This window comes from Vipera ursinii (genome assembly GCF_947247035.1).
Source record: "Vipera ursinii genome assembly, chromosome: 1".
Taxonomy (NCBI): Eukaryota; Metazoa; Chordata; class Lepidosauria; order Squamata; family Viperidae; genus Vipera; species Vipera ursinii.
The window spans coordinates 94,619,913-94,636,655 of NC_139512.1; the positions used below are offsets into that span (position 1 = coordinate 94,619,913).

Below are 16,743 nucleotides of genomic sequence, written 5' to 3' on the forward strand. Positions count from 1 at the left end.
ATAATGGCACTTTTTACATGCCATCCTGTATATGACTGAGGACTTTGCTTCATTGGGTAGTGGATCTTTCGGGTGCGTGGTGCGAGCCTGCAAGGTTTGATCAGGTCTGTGTGCAACACTGACCTTGTAGGGGGCCAATATGCGTGCCGTGGCTTCGGATACGCGGTGAATGTGAGGGAGTGTTATCCGTGCCATCGAGGTGTTTTCATACTGGTGATGGGCTGGTTTCCCTGGTCTACTGTATTGCCTGATAAAATTTGGTGGATATCCATTGCTCCTGCAGACACAATAGAGGCGGCGCCTTTCTTCCTTTTTTGCCTTGCTCGTGCTGTAGTTTTTATCCCAGTGTTCAGATTTCTTGTTGTGATATATATATATATATATATCCCTAATAATTATAAATAGGGATGTGGTGGCTCAGTGGGTTAGGACGCTGAGCTTGTCGATCAGAAGGTCAGCAGTTTGGTGGGTCGAATCCCGAGTGCTGTGTAACAGAGTGAGTGCCTGTTATTAAGGGGTAAAGGGATAGAGGTACATTACAACACTGGTTATAATGAGCAACAGGCATAGGGCTGGCCGAGGTCAACATGGAACATATCATAAGGATTTAAAGAATTGAACACATAGCAACAAATGCTCAGAGGAGTGTAAAGAAATTGAGACCTGGTCCTTATACAAATCTGCAACACCAATTTGTTTTTGGCATAATGTATACAGAACAAGGGACGCGGTGGCTCAGTGGGTTAGGATGCTGAGCTTGTCGATCAGAAGGTCGGCAGTTTGGCGGGTCGAATCCCGAGTGCCGCATAGCAGAGTGAGTGCCTGTTACTCGTCCCAGCTTCTGCCAACCTAGCAGTTCGAAAGCACGTAAAGACACTGCAACTGTCATAAATGTGAGTCAGTTGTCAAGCATCACAAGCATCACTTGCATGAAACTCACATGACCATGGTGAAGCTGCAGTGATCATAAGTGTGAAAAATGGCCATAAGTCACTTTTTCAGTGCCATTGTAACTTCACATGGTCACTAAGTGAACTGTTGTAAGTTGAGGACTACCTGTATCAATGCTGTGCAGCATACATGATTCAGAGTCCACCACCACAAAATGCCACATGGATGCTTGTCAACTTTCTTTGCCTGTCTAGTTCTCTAAAGCTGCATATTACTCATTTGGAGTAACCTAAAATATATATTACCCATGTATTACAGTCTAAAAACTATAAATAAACTCAGAATATTAGGATAGCAAGGTTGCAAAGAAATACAGACATTTATTCATTTATTGAATCAGCATGTCAAACCAAGCTAGTTTCGCCATTCCAAAATCATGAATAAAATCTATTGGTCAATATCTACGTAGATTCATAGTGTGGATCTCAAATTCTGAAGTAAGTGATTTTTTTAATATCTGCTAATTGAATTTAGGGCAATTGGACTCATTTTCCAAAAAAAAAAAAATCTTCAATAGTTATTAAAATAAATTTAAACCTTCTCTTTCATAATAATAGTTAAAATAATTTATGTATAAAACAAAGATTGAGGTTAAAATCTGACAATGCAGTTTTATTTTAGTTTAGTAAAGAAATAATAGAAATTTTAGTAGAAGACCACTAATTTAATTAGATCAAGACTATATTTAGTTATTACTATCTTAAGATGATATGCTTTTTTTAAAGTTTCAGAAATTTGACATTTGAACAAATGCAGGAGAGATCCCCTCTTCTACAACATACTGTGAATTTACAGTGATATACAATGACATTAATATTATCTTTTAAGTATCAAAGCACATTGTAATTGGAAGATGTAAGAGCTCTGACAAATTGACAGACCCAGATAGATTATATTTTGATAAATTGCAACTCTCCTCTCCATTGTGTTAGTTATGGCTCCCCTTTTGCTTTAAAACTGAGTAGCAACGGTGCTTACGTATGTGAGCAAAATTCAGACTATGATGGGGATGTCCTAACTTTTTATTCCTGCACTATTCCTGAATGGCATTGCCCATAGATTGCCCCTACAGTAACTCTGAGGAGGGGAATCCTTTCATTTATGAAAGTGTCTCCCATCTGAAGCATTTTCTTATAGATTCCTCTGATTTCTGCGCTGTAGTATTAATATTGATTAATGAAATTTTGTTGTTGTTAGTTGCGAAGTCGTGTCCGACCCATCGCGACCCTATGGTTAATGAAATTAGTGTTACATTTTCTTTTCATTTTAAGGTCCTTAGAACATCGACATCTTATAAAAGGAAAGTAGCTAGCTTTTAATATAAAAGTTTTGCAGTGTAAATAGTGAATAATATTGCATATTTAAATATGCTCTGTATTATTTGAATAGTTTTTTTTTTAAAAAAAGAGATGCCTGACACTCCTTGCAACCCTGCTGGATGAAAAAAATCTGATTTGCAATAGGTTTTCTTTATTGTTTTAAAATCCTGTTTATTGCTGCTTATATTTTGAATATGGCTGTTAACGTTTTGGTGCGTTATTTTTAAGAATGCGTGATCCAAGTCTGTGATGAGAAATTTCCATAGTTTGTGTTGCTTGCAGCGCTGTGGAGTATCTATCTTCCTTGCCCAGCTTGCTCTGATTTCAGGTCTCAAGAGGGGAACACGGTGCACAGAGCTGCGTAATCAGTCCTGTATTTCTGCTGCTAACACAGCAGCTCTTTGCACAGAAGGTCTGCCTACTGGACCATTTCATAAAAATCCTCCCTCAGTGAATGGAGCTAAGCAGTTCATTAAACCTTTAGATTAAACACTGCAGTGCATGGCAACCAAGAGGAGAAAGGCTTTACTGCGTGTCTGAGGCTGCGCTGTTAAGGAGGGCTCCTTCAAGGAATCCAGACAAATGACTGTCATTTGAGAAAGATCAGTGGCTTTTTGAAATAGGGTGCAGGATCTTGAGAATACTTCGACTTCTTTACCATCTTCATTGATTTTGCTTCTAATGACTGAGCTACAAAATGGTGGAAAGTGAGGGTTTGTTTGTTTTTTTTTCCACAGAAGAATCAATGCATATATGTATTTCTCTTCTTTTTATATTTGTTGAAAATGAGCATAGCCAAATTTAGTTTTTACCTGATGCAAGATGAACGTGATAAAAGAATGAATTATTTAATCTGAGTGCTCTGGAACTCTTTTTTTATTTTTAATCTTTTGACTTCATTACTATAACAGTGCATTCTTTGTTCCTTTTAATTAGTAGCGTCAATTTACAGCTAATGGTTTCAGATTTGAAACTTGAGAGGGAATGCCTTACTTTCTGCCAAGTCAGTAAACTTAGTCCAGTTTTCAATTTAAAACCAAGGAAAGTCCCATTTCAAAATGGTCTGATAAAAATGGCTGCAACAGTTGGAAGTTGGAATGAAAATAAAAACCAGGGGGAAAAATAGCTTCTTTTGAAAGAAGGAATAGAGCAGTTCCAGCCAATTAATAATTTATCTACCAGTCCATTAGATTCTCTCCACATCCTGCTGTGATGCCTCATTGTGGTGGGGAAGGGGTGTTCCTGGGCAGAATGAGCAAGAGCACTGAAATGTATGCCAAGAATATATGATGCCAACAGAGTTGCCCAAAGGGCGAAGGTCCTACTAGTTTTGCAGCTAAAGGAAAGAGACATCTATTGGGGCAGCAGCAACATAGGAAGATGCTGGAGGTGGATTATCACTTTAAGTATATTTTTATTCTGTGTGGAAAAGGCAATGCTAAAAATCACTGCTTTATTTTACCAAGAAAATACATGGATAGACAAGAAAAAGTAATTGATAATATCAAGTCAGATAACAAGTCCGTCAAGTTGGATAGCTGTCAACATGCTGTTGAGAAAGAGTTGAGGATCTTTGAAAGTACAAATAGTGCTTATAAAACGGTGAGATTAAATCCGTTGGGATGTTGGGTTTTTTTTGCTGATGTTGGCATTCAGAAAAGAAAACTAAAAGTTGCAAAGACCGAATAATAGTGGAATATAAAGTTAAGAAGCATTAACACTGGAAAGCTCAACATAGCAAAAAATGAAACAACTAACAGTGATACTTTACATGTCAGCATGAAATGGACTGGAATTGGTCGCTTTCAGTCAGAAGATCACACTGTTACTACTCAGGACAGAAGGAACAGTGTTGTTCCATGGTTAAGAAGGGTGTAGCTATAGCAGTTATTGGGTGTAATGAAATTGGTATAATATTAATTAGATTTCATGGACAATCCTTTAATATGACCATTATCTGAGTTTGTGCTTCGACTACTGATGCAGGTGAAGAGGAAAGTTGAGTTTTATGGTCATGTTCAATTTAAAAGGTGAATAAGATGTGCTGCCTGTGGTTGGAGATTGGAATGCCAACATTGAAAACAGTATAGAGGAAAATGTAATTGGACAGTATGGCCTAGAAAACAGAAATGAAGTGGAACGATTTAATAGTTTCTGCCAATCCAATGTTTTCTTCATTACTAGTGCAGTCTTTTAGCAACCAAAAGTTGCTTATGTACATGGACATCAGCAGATGGAGTACACAGAACTCAAATTGACTTTATTATTGGCACATGGAAGTGGAAGAGCTCAATTATTTATTTATTTATATATTTATTTATTTATTTATTTATTTGTTTTTATAAACCGCCCTTCTCCCGAGGGACTCGGGGCGGTGTACAGAGTAAGGTAGGTATACAGATTGAACAATAGTGAAAAACAATAGTAAAAACAAACTGGGACCCCAATTAGAGCTATCAGGCCAGGCCGGACTGCTGGAACAGGTAAGTTTTTAAGTCGCGCCGGAAGGTGCGGAGGTCGGGGGCCATCCGGATTTCGGTTGGCAAGCAGTTCCAGAGGGCTGGCGCACCCACTGAGAATGCCCTCCCCCTGGGGGCCACCAGCCGACATTCCTTGAGCGGTGGCACCCTGAGGAGGCCCTGTCTGTGGGAGCGCACAGGACGGTGGGGTGCTGACATTGGCAGAAGGTGCTCCTGTAGGTAGTCCGGACCCATGCCATGTAGGGCTTTGTATGTCATTGTTAGCACCTTGAACTTCACACGGAAGGCAACCGGAAGCCAGTGCAGCGCACGGAGGAGAGGTGTGATATGGGAGTATCGGGAGGCTCCCAAGAGTGTCCGTGCCGCTGCACTTTGCACCAGTTGAAGCTTCCGAGTGGATCTCAAGGGCAGCCCCATGTAGAGAGCGTTACAGTAGTCTAGGCGAGAGGTCACAAGGGCATGGGTGACTGTACGTAAGGCATCCAGGTCCAGATAAGGCCGTAGTTGGCGAACTAGTCGAATCTGGGAGAAGGCCCCCTTGGTCACAGCTCCTATGTGATCTTCCAGGGAGAGCTGTGAGTCTAGGAGGACACCCAGGTTGCGGGCCCTATCAACAGGGGGTAGTAACTTGTCCCCGATGTTGAGGGATGGGATGTTCTGAGTATCCTGGCTTGCCGGTACGTACAGCCATTCAGTCTTGTCCGGGTTCAGTTGAAGCCTGTTCCTCCCCATCCATTCCCGGACCGCTTTCAGGCAGCGGGACATCACGTCGAGGGCATCACTGATGTTGTTTGGAGTTGAGATGAAAAGCTGGGTGTCATCAGCATACTGATGGTACCCTACTCCAAAGCTGCGAATGATCTCACCCAGCGGTTTCATGTAGATGTTGAACAGGAGAGGCGAGAGGACCGACCCCTGAGGGACTCCGCAAGCGAGAGGCCTCGGGGTCGACCTCTGTCCCCCTGCCAGCACCGACTGCGAGCGACCCTGGAGAAAGGAGGAGAACCAACGCAGAACCGTGCCTCCCACTCCCAGTCCCCTGAGGCGTCGCAGCAAGATACCATGGTCGATGGTATCGAAAGCCGCCGAGAGGTCTAATAAGACTAGGACAGAGGAATGGCCCCTGTCCCGGGCTCTCCAGAGATCATTCATCAGAGCGACCAATGCCGTCTCCGTGCTGTAGCCCGGCCTGAACCCCGATTGGTACGGGTCTAGATAAACCGCTTCATCCAGGATCTGAGGAAGTTGGTGCGCCACCACGCTCTCAACAACCTTCGCAAGGAAGCGAAGATTGGAGACAGGACGAAAGTTATTCAAAGAGGATGGGTCCAAGGTGGGCTTCTTGAGGAGAGGTCTCACCACCGCCTCCTTCAAGGCGGTGGGGAAGTGACCCTCACTCAGAGAAGCAGAGATGACCGCCAGGAACCAGTCTCGTGTCCCCTCTCGAGCTGCATAAGCCAGCCAGGAAGGGCACGGGTCCAGTAAGCATGTGGAGGAGCTCAACCTCCTCATAATCCTGTCCACTTCCTTAGGAGTCACAGGATCAAATTCCTCCCAGATGACGTCGACAAGACTGTCCATGTCTTGTTCTTCCAGCTCAGCCCAGTTGGAGTCCAGGCCAGTTCGAATCCGAGCAATTTTATCCAGCAGATATTGACCGAATTCCTCGGCTCGACCCTGCAAGGGTTCCTCCCTCACCTCTTGGTTCAGTAGGGAGCGAGTCACCGTGAACAAGGCAGCCGGGCGATTATCTGCGGACGCGATGAGGGTGGAAAAGTAGTTGGATTTTGCCACCCTTATCGCAGCGAGATAAGACCTGGTGAGGATTCTTAATCGCAATCGGTCGGATTCGGATCGACTGGATCTCCAACGGCTCTCTAGGCCCCGTCTCCGACGCTTCATCTCCCGGAGCTCCGCGGTGAACCATGGGGCTCGCTGGGATCTGCGCCGGGTCAGAGGCCGCAAGGGTACAACTCGGTCCAGAGCCTCCGTGGCTGCCTTTTCCCAGGCTTCCACTAAGGCATCCGCCGAGCTGTGAGCAGGGAGTGCATGTGTGTCCCCAAGCGCTGCCTGGAACTTATCAGGGTCCATTAGGCGCCTAGGGCGGTACCATCTGGCTGGCACCGTGCACCCACGGTGGGGGGTGGCAAAGGGGAAGTCTAGCCGCAGGAGGTGGTGATCGGTCCATGACAGGGGCGTAACAGTCGTGGCACCCCCACCGATATCATCACGCCACCGTCCAGACAAGAACACCAAGTCTGGGGTGTGGCCTCTCTCATGAGTCGGTCCAGAAATTATTTGCGACAGGTCCATGGCCGCCATGGAAGCCATGAACTCCCGAGCCAGTTCGGACGATCCTCCCAGGGACGGTAGGTTAAAGTCGCCCAAGACCATGAGTTTTGGGAATTCAACCACCAACCCTGAGAGGACATCGAGTAGCTCGGGCAGGGCCGCCGCTGCACGATTAGGTGGTAGGTACGCCAGCAGCAGGCCCAACTGCGCCCCCGGGCCGTATCTCAGTAGGAGAGACTCACACCCGACCATCTGAGAGACGGTGGTCTCTCGCAGGCTAAGGGATTCCCTGATGATAACTGCCACTCCCCCGCCCCTCCCATGGGTCCGAGGCTGGTGCAGCACCTGGAAACCTGGCGGGCAGAGGTCAACCAGAGGGACACCACCCTCTGGGCCCAGCCAGGTTTCCGTGATGCAAGCCAGGTCCGCATGCTCGCTCTCCACTAGGTCACGAACGAGGTGAGCTTTGTTAGCTACGGACCTGGCATTCAGGTAGACCAGCCTTAGCATAGGATTATAGCAGCAAAGCTGTGGCTAAAGCTGACTGTAAAGTTATAGATGGAAATTGACAGAGAAAAACAAGGGAAGGCTACTAAAAGATTTCCAAACTCAGATGTTTGTCTGAAATTATTATGCTAAAGTATTCCAATGGAGAGATAGTAACTAATTCAAAGAAGATAAAAAAAGAGTACTGTATACTGAAATTCTGTACAATAGAGTTACTTATATCTAAGATCTCTTAGAAGGTATTTTTACTAGCACAAGCCTCTACTATTAGAAGATGAAATTAAATCAGCACTCTCATCATTATCAGGTCAGAAGGTTACAGGAATTAATGGAATATCTGTAAAAATATAGCAAGCAACAGAATTAGTGAAGGTCTAATTAAACTATGTTCACAGGAGGGCAATAGATTTGCCAGCAGATTGGAAGAGATTACTACATATCCCAACCAAAAAAAGGACACTTAACAGAATGTCCAATATATAATACCTGGACAATAAATAATACTTAAGATCATTCCACACACATCAGAGTCCTACATGGAAAGGGAGATGCCAGCTGTTCAAGATGGTTTTGTAAAAGGCTGAGTAACGAGATATTATTTGCTAATATATGCTGGATAATTAAGAAAGGCCACAAATATCAAAGTTATGTAATATATACTTCATTGATTATAGATAATTACAATATTATATTATTTTGTTATAATATATTAATAATTATATTATGTGTTAATAATCTACAATTAGATTCAGAGTCTAAGACTGGTAGAAATATAATAATTCAAGTCCTAACCAAAAACTTAAGAATTCTTAATGTAGTGACTAGAAATAAAGGCAGATCTAAGCAGGGGGCTTTCTATAAAATTAGATGTTCAGGTCCGATAAAATCAATTTCCAGATATTGAAGAAATCCTTTAGGTATTACTCTGAGGGCTCCAGTCCCAATTGGCATAACAAGAGAGTTCTTTTTCCATAAGCATTCAACTTTAATCTTAGTATGGCATAATTTTTTTCCCAATTGTTTTTCTTCAATCCTAGCATCATTTGAAATACCAACATCAGTGAAATAGATTTCCTTCTTTTCAATAATTGTTATGAAAAATATGCCTATTTGGATCTTAAAATCCCATACGATTTTAATGTGTTCATTTTCCAAAAAGTTTTCTCAATGGGCTGCATTTACTACATTGAAATGCAAACCTCTGGCAATGTTTCCAATGAATAATTTTGACAACTCAGTCATGACACTGATTGTAGTCAGTTTGTAAATTTTTGCTGCAGCCACTGGTCAAAAAATGGTCAATTGTTTCATTCTTTTTACTACAAAGTCAACATTTGCTGTTGTTTTGTGATAGGTTAAATTTTAGAAATAGTCTTTCTTTAGGTTGGTAAAGAAGTGAGACAAAGCTGTTTAGTCTCCCCTTACATATTGAATTTACAAGCTGAATATATACTGAGGGAAGCTGAATTAGATAAATACAAGACTTCTAAAACTGGAGGTGGAAACATCAATAATCTGTGCTGTATTAATGATACGATGCTGATAGCTGAAGATGCAAGTAATATGGAGGTTGTAGTCAAAGAGTACAGTGAAAACATGTGTTTGAGATTAAATATAAACAGTGCTTTTTTTGTAAAAGAAAAAGGTGCCGGAACTCACACATGTCATACAACCCGCCTTGCCTCCCCTACAAGGTTCCATCCAAAAAAGGTGCCGGAACTCCGTTCTGAGCGTTCTATGAGAAAAAAAGCCCTGAATATAAAAAATACCAAACTAATGACAAGTACAGAAAACAGCTTTAGAATTAACAGTGAAGATACTGGATGGCTTCTGCCTTTTAGGATCGATTTAAGGGATGCGGTGGCTCAGTGGGTTAGGACGCTGAGCTTGTCGATCAGAAGGTCAGCAGTTTGGCGGGTTGAATCCCGAGTGCCGTGTAACAGAGTGAGCACCTGTTACTCGTCCCAGCTTCTGCCAACCTAGCAGTTCGAAAGCACATAAAAATGCAAGTAGAAAAATAGGGACCACTACGGTGGGAAGGTAACAGTGTTCCGAGCGCCTTTGGTGTCTAGTCATGCCGGCCACATGACCACGGAGACGTCCTCGGACAAGCGCTGGCTCTTGGGCTTTGAAACGGAGATGAGCACCGCCCCCTAGAGTCGGAAACGACTAGCACGCATGTGCGGGGGAACCATTACCTTTTTAAGGAGTCAAGAAACATGTCACAGAATAGCACATGGTAGGTTAGCACTGAAGGTCTTTATCTGGATATCTTTTCAGATGTTATGGTGCATTTATAGCTACAAAGATTAGAACTATGCAGGCAATTGTTTTCCCTGGGACACTCTGGAAATGAAAATTAAAGAAGTAGGATAAGAAAGAGTATTGATGCATTTGAACTTTGGAGTTGGACAAGACTCCTGAGAATACTATGGATAGCCAAGAAAACAAATAAATGGATCACGTAATTAATTAATCCAGTGTTCTTGAGAGACAAATCAATAGGCTTAAATTATCATATTTTGAACACATTGTGGAAATACCTATCCATTGAAAAGTCTATTAGAGTGGCCTCCAACCTTTTGGGCACCAGGGACCGATTCTGTGGAGAGAGGTTTTTCCACAGACCGAAGGAAGCATGGTTTTGTCTACTGCCTGTATCCCACGGATGGAGCTTCACTTCTTTGCGCAGTCCAGTTTCTTGCATGCCTTAAGTAGACTCAATTATAGTGGAAATGGATGCATTGTTAGAAGTGCCAAGTTGGGGACAGATCCTTCTGGAGAAGGTTTATCTGTACAGGTACAGGTAGTCCTTGACTTACAATGATTCACTTAGAGACTATTCAAAGTTACAAAAGCACTGCAAAAAGTGACATATGATCGTTTTTCACCCTTAAGACTGTTGCAGCATTCCCAAGGTCATATGACTAAATTTCTGATGCTTGGCAACTGGTTCATATTTATGACAGTTGCAGTGTCCCAGGGTTATGTTATGATCACCCTTTACAACCTTCTGCCAAGCAAAAGTCAAAGGGGAAGCCAGATTTGCTTAACAACAGTGTTACATTATATTAACAACTGCAGTGATTCACTTAACAACTGTGGCAAGAAAGGTTGTAAAATGGGACAAAACTAATTTAACAACTGTCATTTAGCAACAAAATTTTGGGGCTCAACTGTCATAAGTCAAGGACTACTGTATTGCCTCTCTGAGACAATACCAACTTGATGGCACATAACTAGTGGTGGGATTCAAATATGTGAACAATCAGTTCTCTGTGTAGACGCTGCTTCCAGAAGTCTGTTCTGGGCCTGGGCCTGCCAGGCCCAGAATGAACTTCCGGGAGCAGCGTCCGTGCACTTCCGGAGGGCCGTTCTGGGCCTTGTGAAAAAGGGCTAGGGCTTCAGTGGGCACTTCCAGTAGTGGGATTCAGCCGGTTCACTAAACTCAGAAAATTAGCTATTGGTTCTACTGAACTGGTGCAAAACAGCTGAATCCCATATAACTGATCAGTCAGTTTGAATCAAGGGCATGCTGGTGATAGTCCTTCCAAGCAAATCTAATGAGAGAGCTATGCAAGCCAATTCTTGTGCAATGTTCAAGTTGCCATTAGATATCTAGCTCTGAATTGGGTAGTTTCAGTTCTAACCAAACTATAGGCCTTATTTTGCTATCTAGTTACACAGATTAATGTAGCAAATTCCTTCTATAGTTCCAGAGCAGTAAAGCCCTGTCAGCATCTTAGTACCCTCAGGACCTTGGTCAATATATACATAGGGATTCCGAACTGAGAACCTTTTAGTACATACTGCATCCTGATTATAAATCTGTATACCAGAAAATGATAATGTAAAGCTAGTTCAGTTTTATAGGCTGTGTAGATTTTAATGTTGAGCCAAAAAATCAGACCAAATGGGATTAATGAATTTGGAGGGATGGGAGGAAAGGGAATTCTCCCTATAAATTTTCTACATAAGGAGCAGGTCCCTATCCTAGAGAATTCACAGTTCCTGTTTATCGGCAGGTGGAGGTGTGGCCAGAAATTATGATTAGTGTGCCAGTTGCAGCTCTACTTGAAGCGAGAGGACTCATCTACAGTAATTAATGTTGTATTAACACCTATTTTACCTATTGCAATGAATTTTCATGAAGCTGCCCCTTAAAAGATGTTCTTGCAGTCTGGAACTGGTCCAGAATCTGCAACTGGACCAGAATGTGGTGGTCTACATTTTTATTGGTGTTTATGGCTGAGATTTTTCAGGCTATGCATAGGCTATCAGTTAGTTTCCAGGTAAAATTTAAGATACAGATATTGACCTACATATTCATTTATGGCATGCATCTGGATACTTTCAACCAACATCAGCCGAACCAATTGGAACAGGTAGGGAGAAACCTCCTTGAATCTCACATTTCTAAGAGGTTTACAAGACTAAGATTAGATACAGCTTCTTTTGTATGGAAGGCATGATGCTTTATACCAGGCACCTGATGGGGATCAGGCTGGCATCCTCCTTGTCAGTTTTTCTGAAAATTAAAAACAAAGGTTATTTTGGAGGATTTATCTTGAGCCTTTGTGAGATTGATAGGGTTATCACCCTAATTGCTCTTTTTATTTTGAGTGGTTTTAACCTGCCATGGCTGTTTACCTTTTCTTTATATAATTTATAAACTGCCAAGAGTTCTTTGATTGCAGCAGGGTAGAAGTAAAATAAAATAAAAATTTCATGTATGATAACATTTTGATAATTAATTGATTATTGACTTGATACTTCTTGTTTATATTTTTTAAAAAACAAAACATGTCTGACAAGAATTGAGAAAGGATGAGAAAGTTTACCTGTACTTATTCAATCTATTATGTTTTTCTTTGAAAGAAAAAAAAAACTTAAAGTTATAGATGTAATTTGGGTACAGGTATATAGATGATAGGTGTATGGGTGATTTGTGTATAGGTGGCTCCAACTGTTTATTTCAAGAAAGTAATGAATAATTTCAGGTTGGAGGAAAAGTAAAGTTTTTATGAACCAACTTTTTGAACATTGCGATATCTAGCTTTTTTAAAAAGGATGTTTGGGTTCAGTGGAGAAGTTGTGCTTGTGATAAAAAATAATTTGAAACCATTGCTGGTTTCATTCAATATAGAACCATCAGTGTCGGACCTTATTGGCCCTATAAACATTAATTAATCAGAAGAGCTGTGGTGCTGAAGTGGTTAGAATGCAGTATTGCAGGCTAAATTCTGCTGACTGTCAGCAGTTCGATTCTGACCAGCTCAAGGTTGACTCAGCCTTCCATCCTTCCGAGGTTGGTAAAATGAGGACCCAGATTGTTGGGCGTAATATGCTGACTCTGTAAACCGCTTAGAGAGGTCTGTAAAACACTGTGAAGCAGTATATAAGTCTAAGTGTTGTTGCTATTGCTAATTGATAAGACTGAGGAAGAAGAGATGATGCTAATAATATTTCTATTTCTCCTTCTATTCCTTTTGATTGATTAAATAGTAATGGATGTTTTCCTGTTTTTGTTTCCAGATTTATTTTGTGTCACATAGAAATAGGGATTTTCTATTGTGGTTAAGTAATCTTACCCATGTATGAATAGTGACAAGTTTCAAAGGTGCTAATACTTACTCACACTTCAGTTTCTGTAGAAGGAAATTGATTTTGTGTTCTAAAGTTTATATTCACATACATATTATACATAAGCTGACTGTACAGATTCATAGTATTATTTCAGTTGATTTTTGTTGCACAATTGGAGTGCTAGTGGATTGTAGACCTACAGCAAAACCAGCTTTCTGCTTTCTTTTCAGAACTAGTTCCAGGATTACCCCATCTTACTGCTGCACACACAGCTACTTATCCTGGTCCAACCATATTAATTACTAATGAAAAGGGAAGAAGTTTCCCACTCAAGTTATATACCTTTATAGTTCTGGCACTGGTTGTTAAGGAATCCTAATTCCCCCCCCCCCACTCCAATCCCAAATATATGAAAATATATTTGGACATTGGATGTTATAGTGCTACCCTCTGGATCTACTTTATATCCATTTTGTGAAACTGTCTTGCTACCTGAGAACATCGCTCTATAATACCAAAGGGAAAGCCATAAAACTTAAGCTAAGTATCTAAATTATCTTCCTTTTGCTCAGATGTAAGATATGTGATAATGACAGGTGAATATTTGATCTGAAAAAATTGAAATAAGAATTCTGCTTCCATTTGCTTTAAACCATGAGTTACAAACTGTAAATGTTTAGTTTAAACTATTATTTTAGAACCGGTGTACTTGTGTAATGTTTAATGCATCTGTTATGTAATTTATTGTCATAAGAATAGTTAATATTTACATGAAGCAGATGGTATTGTGGATAACAGACAATTGTGTCCCATTGGTAAAGTTTAAAAATGGATATGTTCCAAGATGTAGATAAAAAGTGTGAAATACTGGTTTCTATTTTGCAGTTTATAAGATTAATATTTCAAAACAGTATTTTTTGCTTGCCTTAATCTTTTTATTGATTTCAGTCCATTAAGTCAGTATCTGTTTAAAAGTAAAATAGTGCCAGATCAGATATCATCCTTTGATGCTTTGCAAATGCTCACTTGTTGTTGCCATTGTTTTCTTTATTTAACGATCACTGTTCTTGGAATCTCTCTTGCCTTTGTTGCTGTTTAACTGAAACTCATATGAGGATGTTAGGGATGCTAAGAAGTTAAACCACATCAGTCACACCAGGCCGAAAAAGGAGGCATGAAATTGGAGTAATATTATTTTGTTTAAACAGTAGATGTTCTATTTTGTGGAAAGAATATAGTTTTAAGTAAAGTACAGGCTTAAAATACTTAAAAATGAATACCAATTCTACATTTAAGTATAGATTTTCATCACTTTTAGATACATGCAATGTATATCATTGATGCAAGTTGCCCACTTTTTTTTCCCAGCCAGTTCAAGGCTTTGACTACGCCAAGCAACATTTAGGCCAACAAGGGACTGAAGATGATGTTTTGCCCGTCACCCAAGAGACAGTAGTCTTGCCTCTTCCAGTGAGAGATGTTCCTGCATCCCAGGAAAGGGAAATCGTTCAGGATGGGAGCACAGCAAAAACTGCCAAGTCCAATGACACAAGAAAGAGGTCAGCAATATCAGCAGAAAGACTAGGACTTAGATAGTTGACAGATTTTTGTAATTGTTTCTGTGCTTACAATTGTAGTCTTTTCACACACACAAAATCTGCTCAAACCTCTGTGGTACAATATAGTTTTGAATACTTAGGATTTTAAAAAAAAAATATTAAGAAAAAAGGGTGATAAAATAATGCATTGTTGCAATATCTGCACATGTGAAACCTATTCAGCCTGTTCTGAATGGAATTATAGGTGCTTTAAAGAAACTGGTTCATAGTTTCTTTAAAGACAAGTAGGCAGTTGCTACTCAATTTCTATTATTTCTAGAAATTACTACCATAATGCATTATTCATAGAACTTTAATTAGTTCATGTTATAGCTGCTAAATTGCTCTTTGGAATGGAGTATATCATTCAATGGTTAATATCCTGGCACAATTTTAGATATGAACTAGGTTTGTTTTTAAAACCCAAACTGGATGGTGCCCTTTAAGAACTGCTTTTTTTTCCTCCTGTGACAAGTCTCTCAATGTATGTCAGGGATAGGGAACTTGTACATCCCAGATATTGCTGAAGTACATCTCCCAGCATAAGTGATGCTGTAGCCTGAAAAATCATGCAAAACAGACCTCGAAATGTTAGCACGTGTATCATAATCATATTGTGCAGTTGTTCTAAAATTAAAATGTAGAATCCAATACCATCATATATTGTGACAGTAATTATGTCTTGGGGATGAACAATTGGAATTCAAACAATTTCAAAATCGGCATGCTTTCTTTTGCATCCAAAACAGTTGCTTCTAATTCAGAGATGGCTGTTTTAACCATTTTCTAAGTATTTTTGAGCTCAAAACAATCTGTATAAGAAAGTAAGAATAATCTGTTTGGAAGGACAAGTCCAATACATTTATATCGTTTGCACAAGGAACAAACTAAAATTCCGTACTTAACTGGTTTACTTTGAATGATCACTATATTCCTCACATAACTTATTTGCACGTTCTTTGTCCAAATTATATACAGATCATGCTGTATAGTTTACCATAGAGTCTGAAACTAAAGATCATTAATAACAAAGCAAACATACAAAAACCCAGGTATCAAAACCATGCATTTTTAGAAGCAAGAAACTAGAAAGAAAGCCTTAAGACTGGAAGATTGTTAGGTCTGTCTTACATGTGGACACAGTTAACAAAGGACTACTCTCATGCATGTACCCAGCTACAACACAGTATACCTTGGAATACAATAGGAACAGATATATATTTTAAGGTTATAAGAGAGTTTAATTTCCTTAGTTTTCTTCGTTGGGAAAATCAGAGCATAGAATACATCAGACAAAATGTATTCTGTTTTTCCCCCCAGTTACAATCTCAGCAGAACAAGGATAAAGAATAGTGAGAGTAATGTTGTAAGTTGTCAATTGATATTTCTTTGAAGCGTCTCAGTTTCAGAGATAAATATATGCCATTCTATGCATGACTTAGATTTGTTCACCTGATTTTTGCACAGTGACATAGAAGAAATTACAAATGTTGACTTCATCTCCAGCTAACTATTTCGCTGTTATGCTTAGACCTGTTCATTCTATGCTTACACCTGGACATTGGATGAACTGTTCCAAATAAGAATGAGTGAAATAAATTCTATTCAAAATAGAGCTAATAATCATGGCTTGCTTTAGTAAGGCATAGGGAGTGTGATGGTTGGTTTAGGGCTATTTTTTAAAATGTAAGTAGATAGTTCCCATTTTCTTGCAGATTTGACTATCAAACCAGCTGTGCTCTGCTGTTTGCTTTACTGTTTTAAAATGTGTGCATAACATTTACACAGACTGTGAAACTGAATAGTAATATGAATCCACGTCTGAATATCTTTTCGTTATACATTCACAAAAGGAAATCTTTCAGTGGTTAAAAGATATAAGATTTCTCCCTCTTTCCAGAGAGTATTAAACATTTTAGATTATTATAGTGCCCTTTATCCTAGTGCTGTTTTTGAAATATGGCTAAAGATGAATTTCCTACTGGAAAATACTCATTTCTCTTCTGATTG

The 16,743-nt window shown here is 40.2% G+C and overlaps 1 protein-coding gene across 1 annotated transcript in view; it reads left to right on the forward strand.

The window, feature by feature from the left end:
• KIAA1549L (KIAA1549 like) overlaps positions 1-16,743 on the forward strand; it is a gene marked incomplete at its 5' end in the record, with an annotated part of 185,302 nt that overhangs the window by 106,059 nt on the left and 62,500 nt on the right. Inside the window, one exon of the mRNA XM_083357765.1 lies at positions 14,504-14,694. Within this exon, the coding sequence (XP_083213891.1) occupies positions 14,504-14,694 (191 nt within the window). The remainder of the gene's footprint in view (positions 1-14,503; positions 14,695-16,743) is intronic.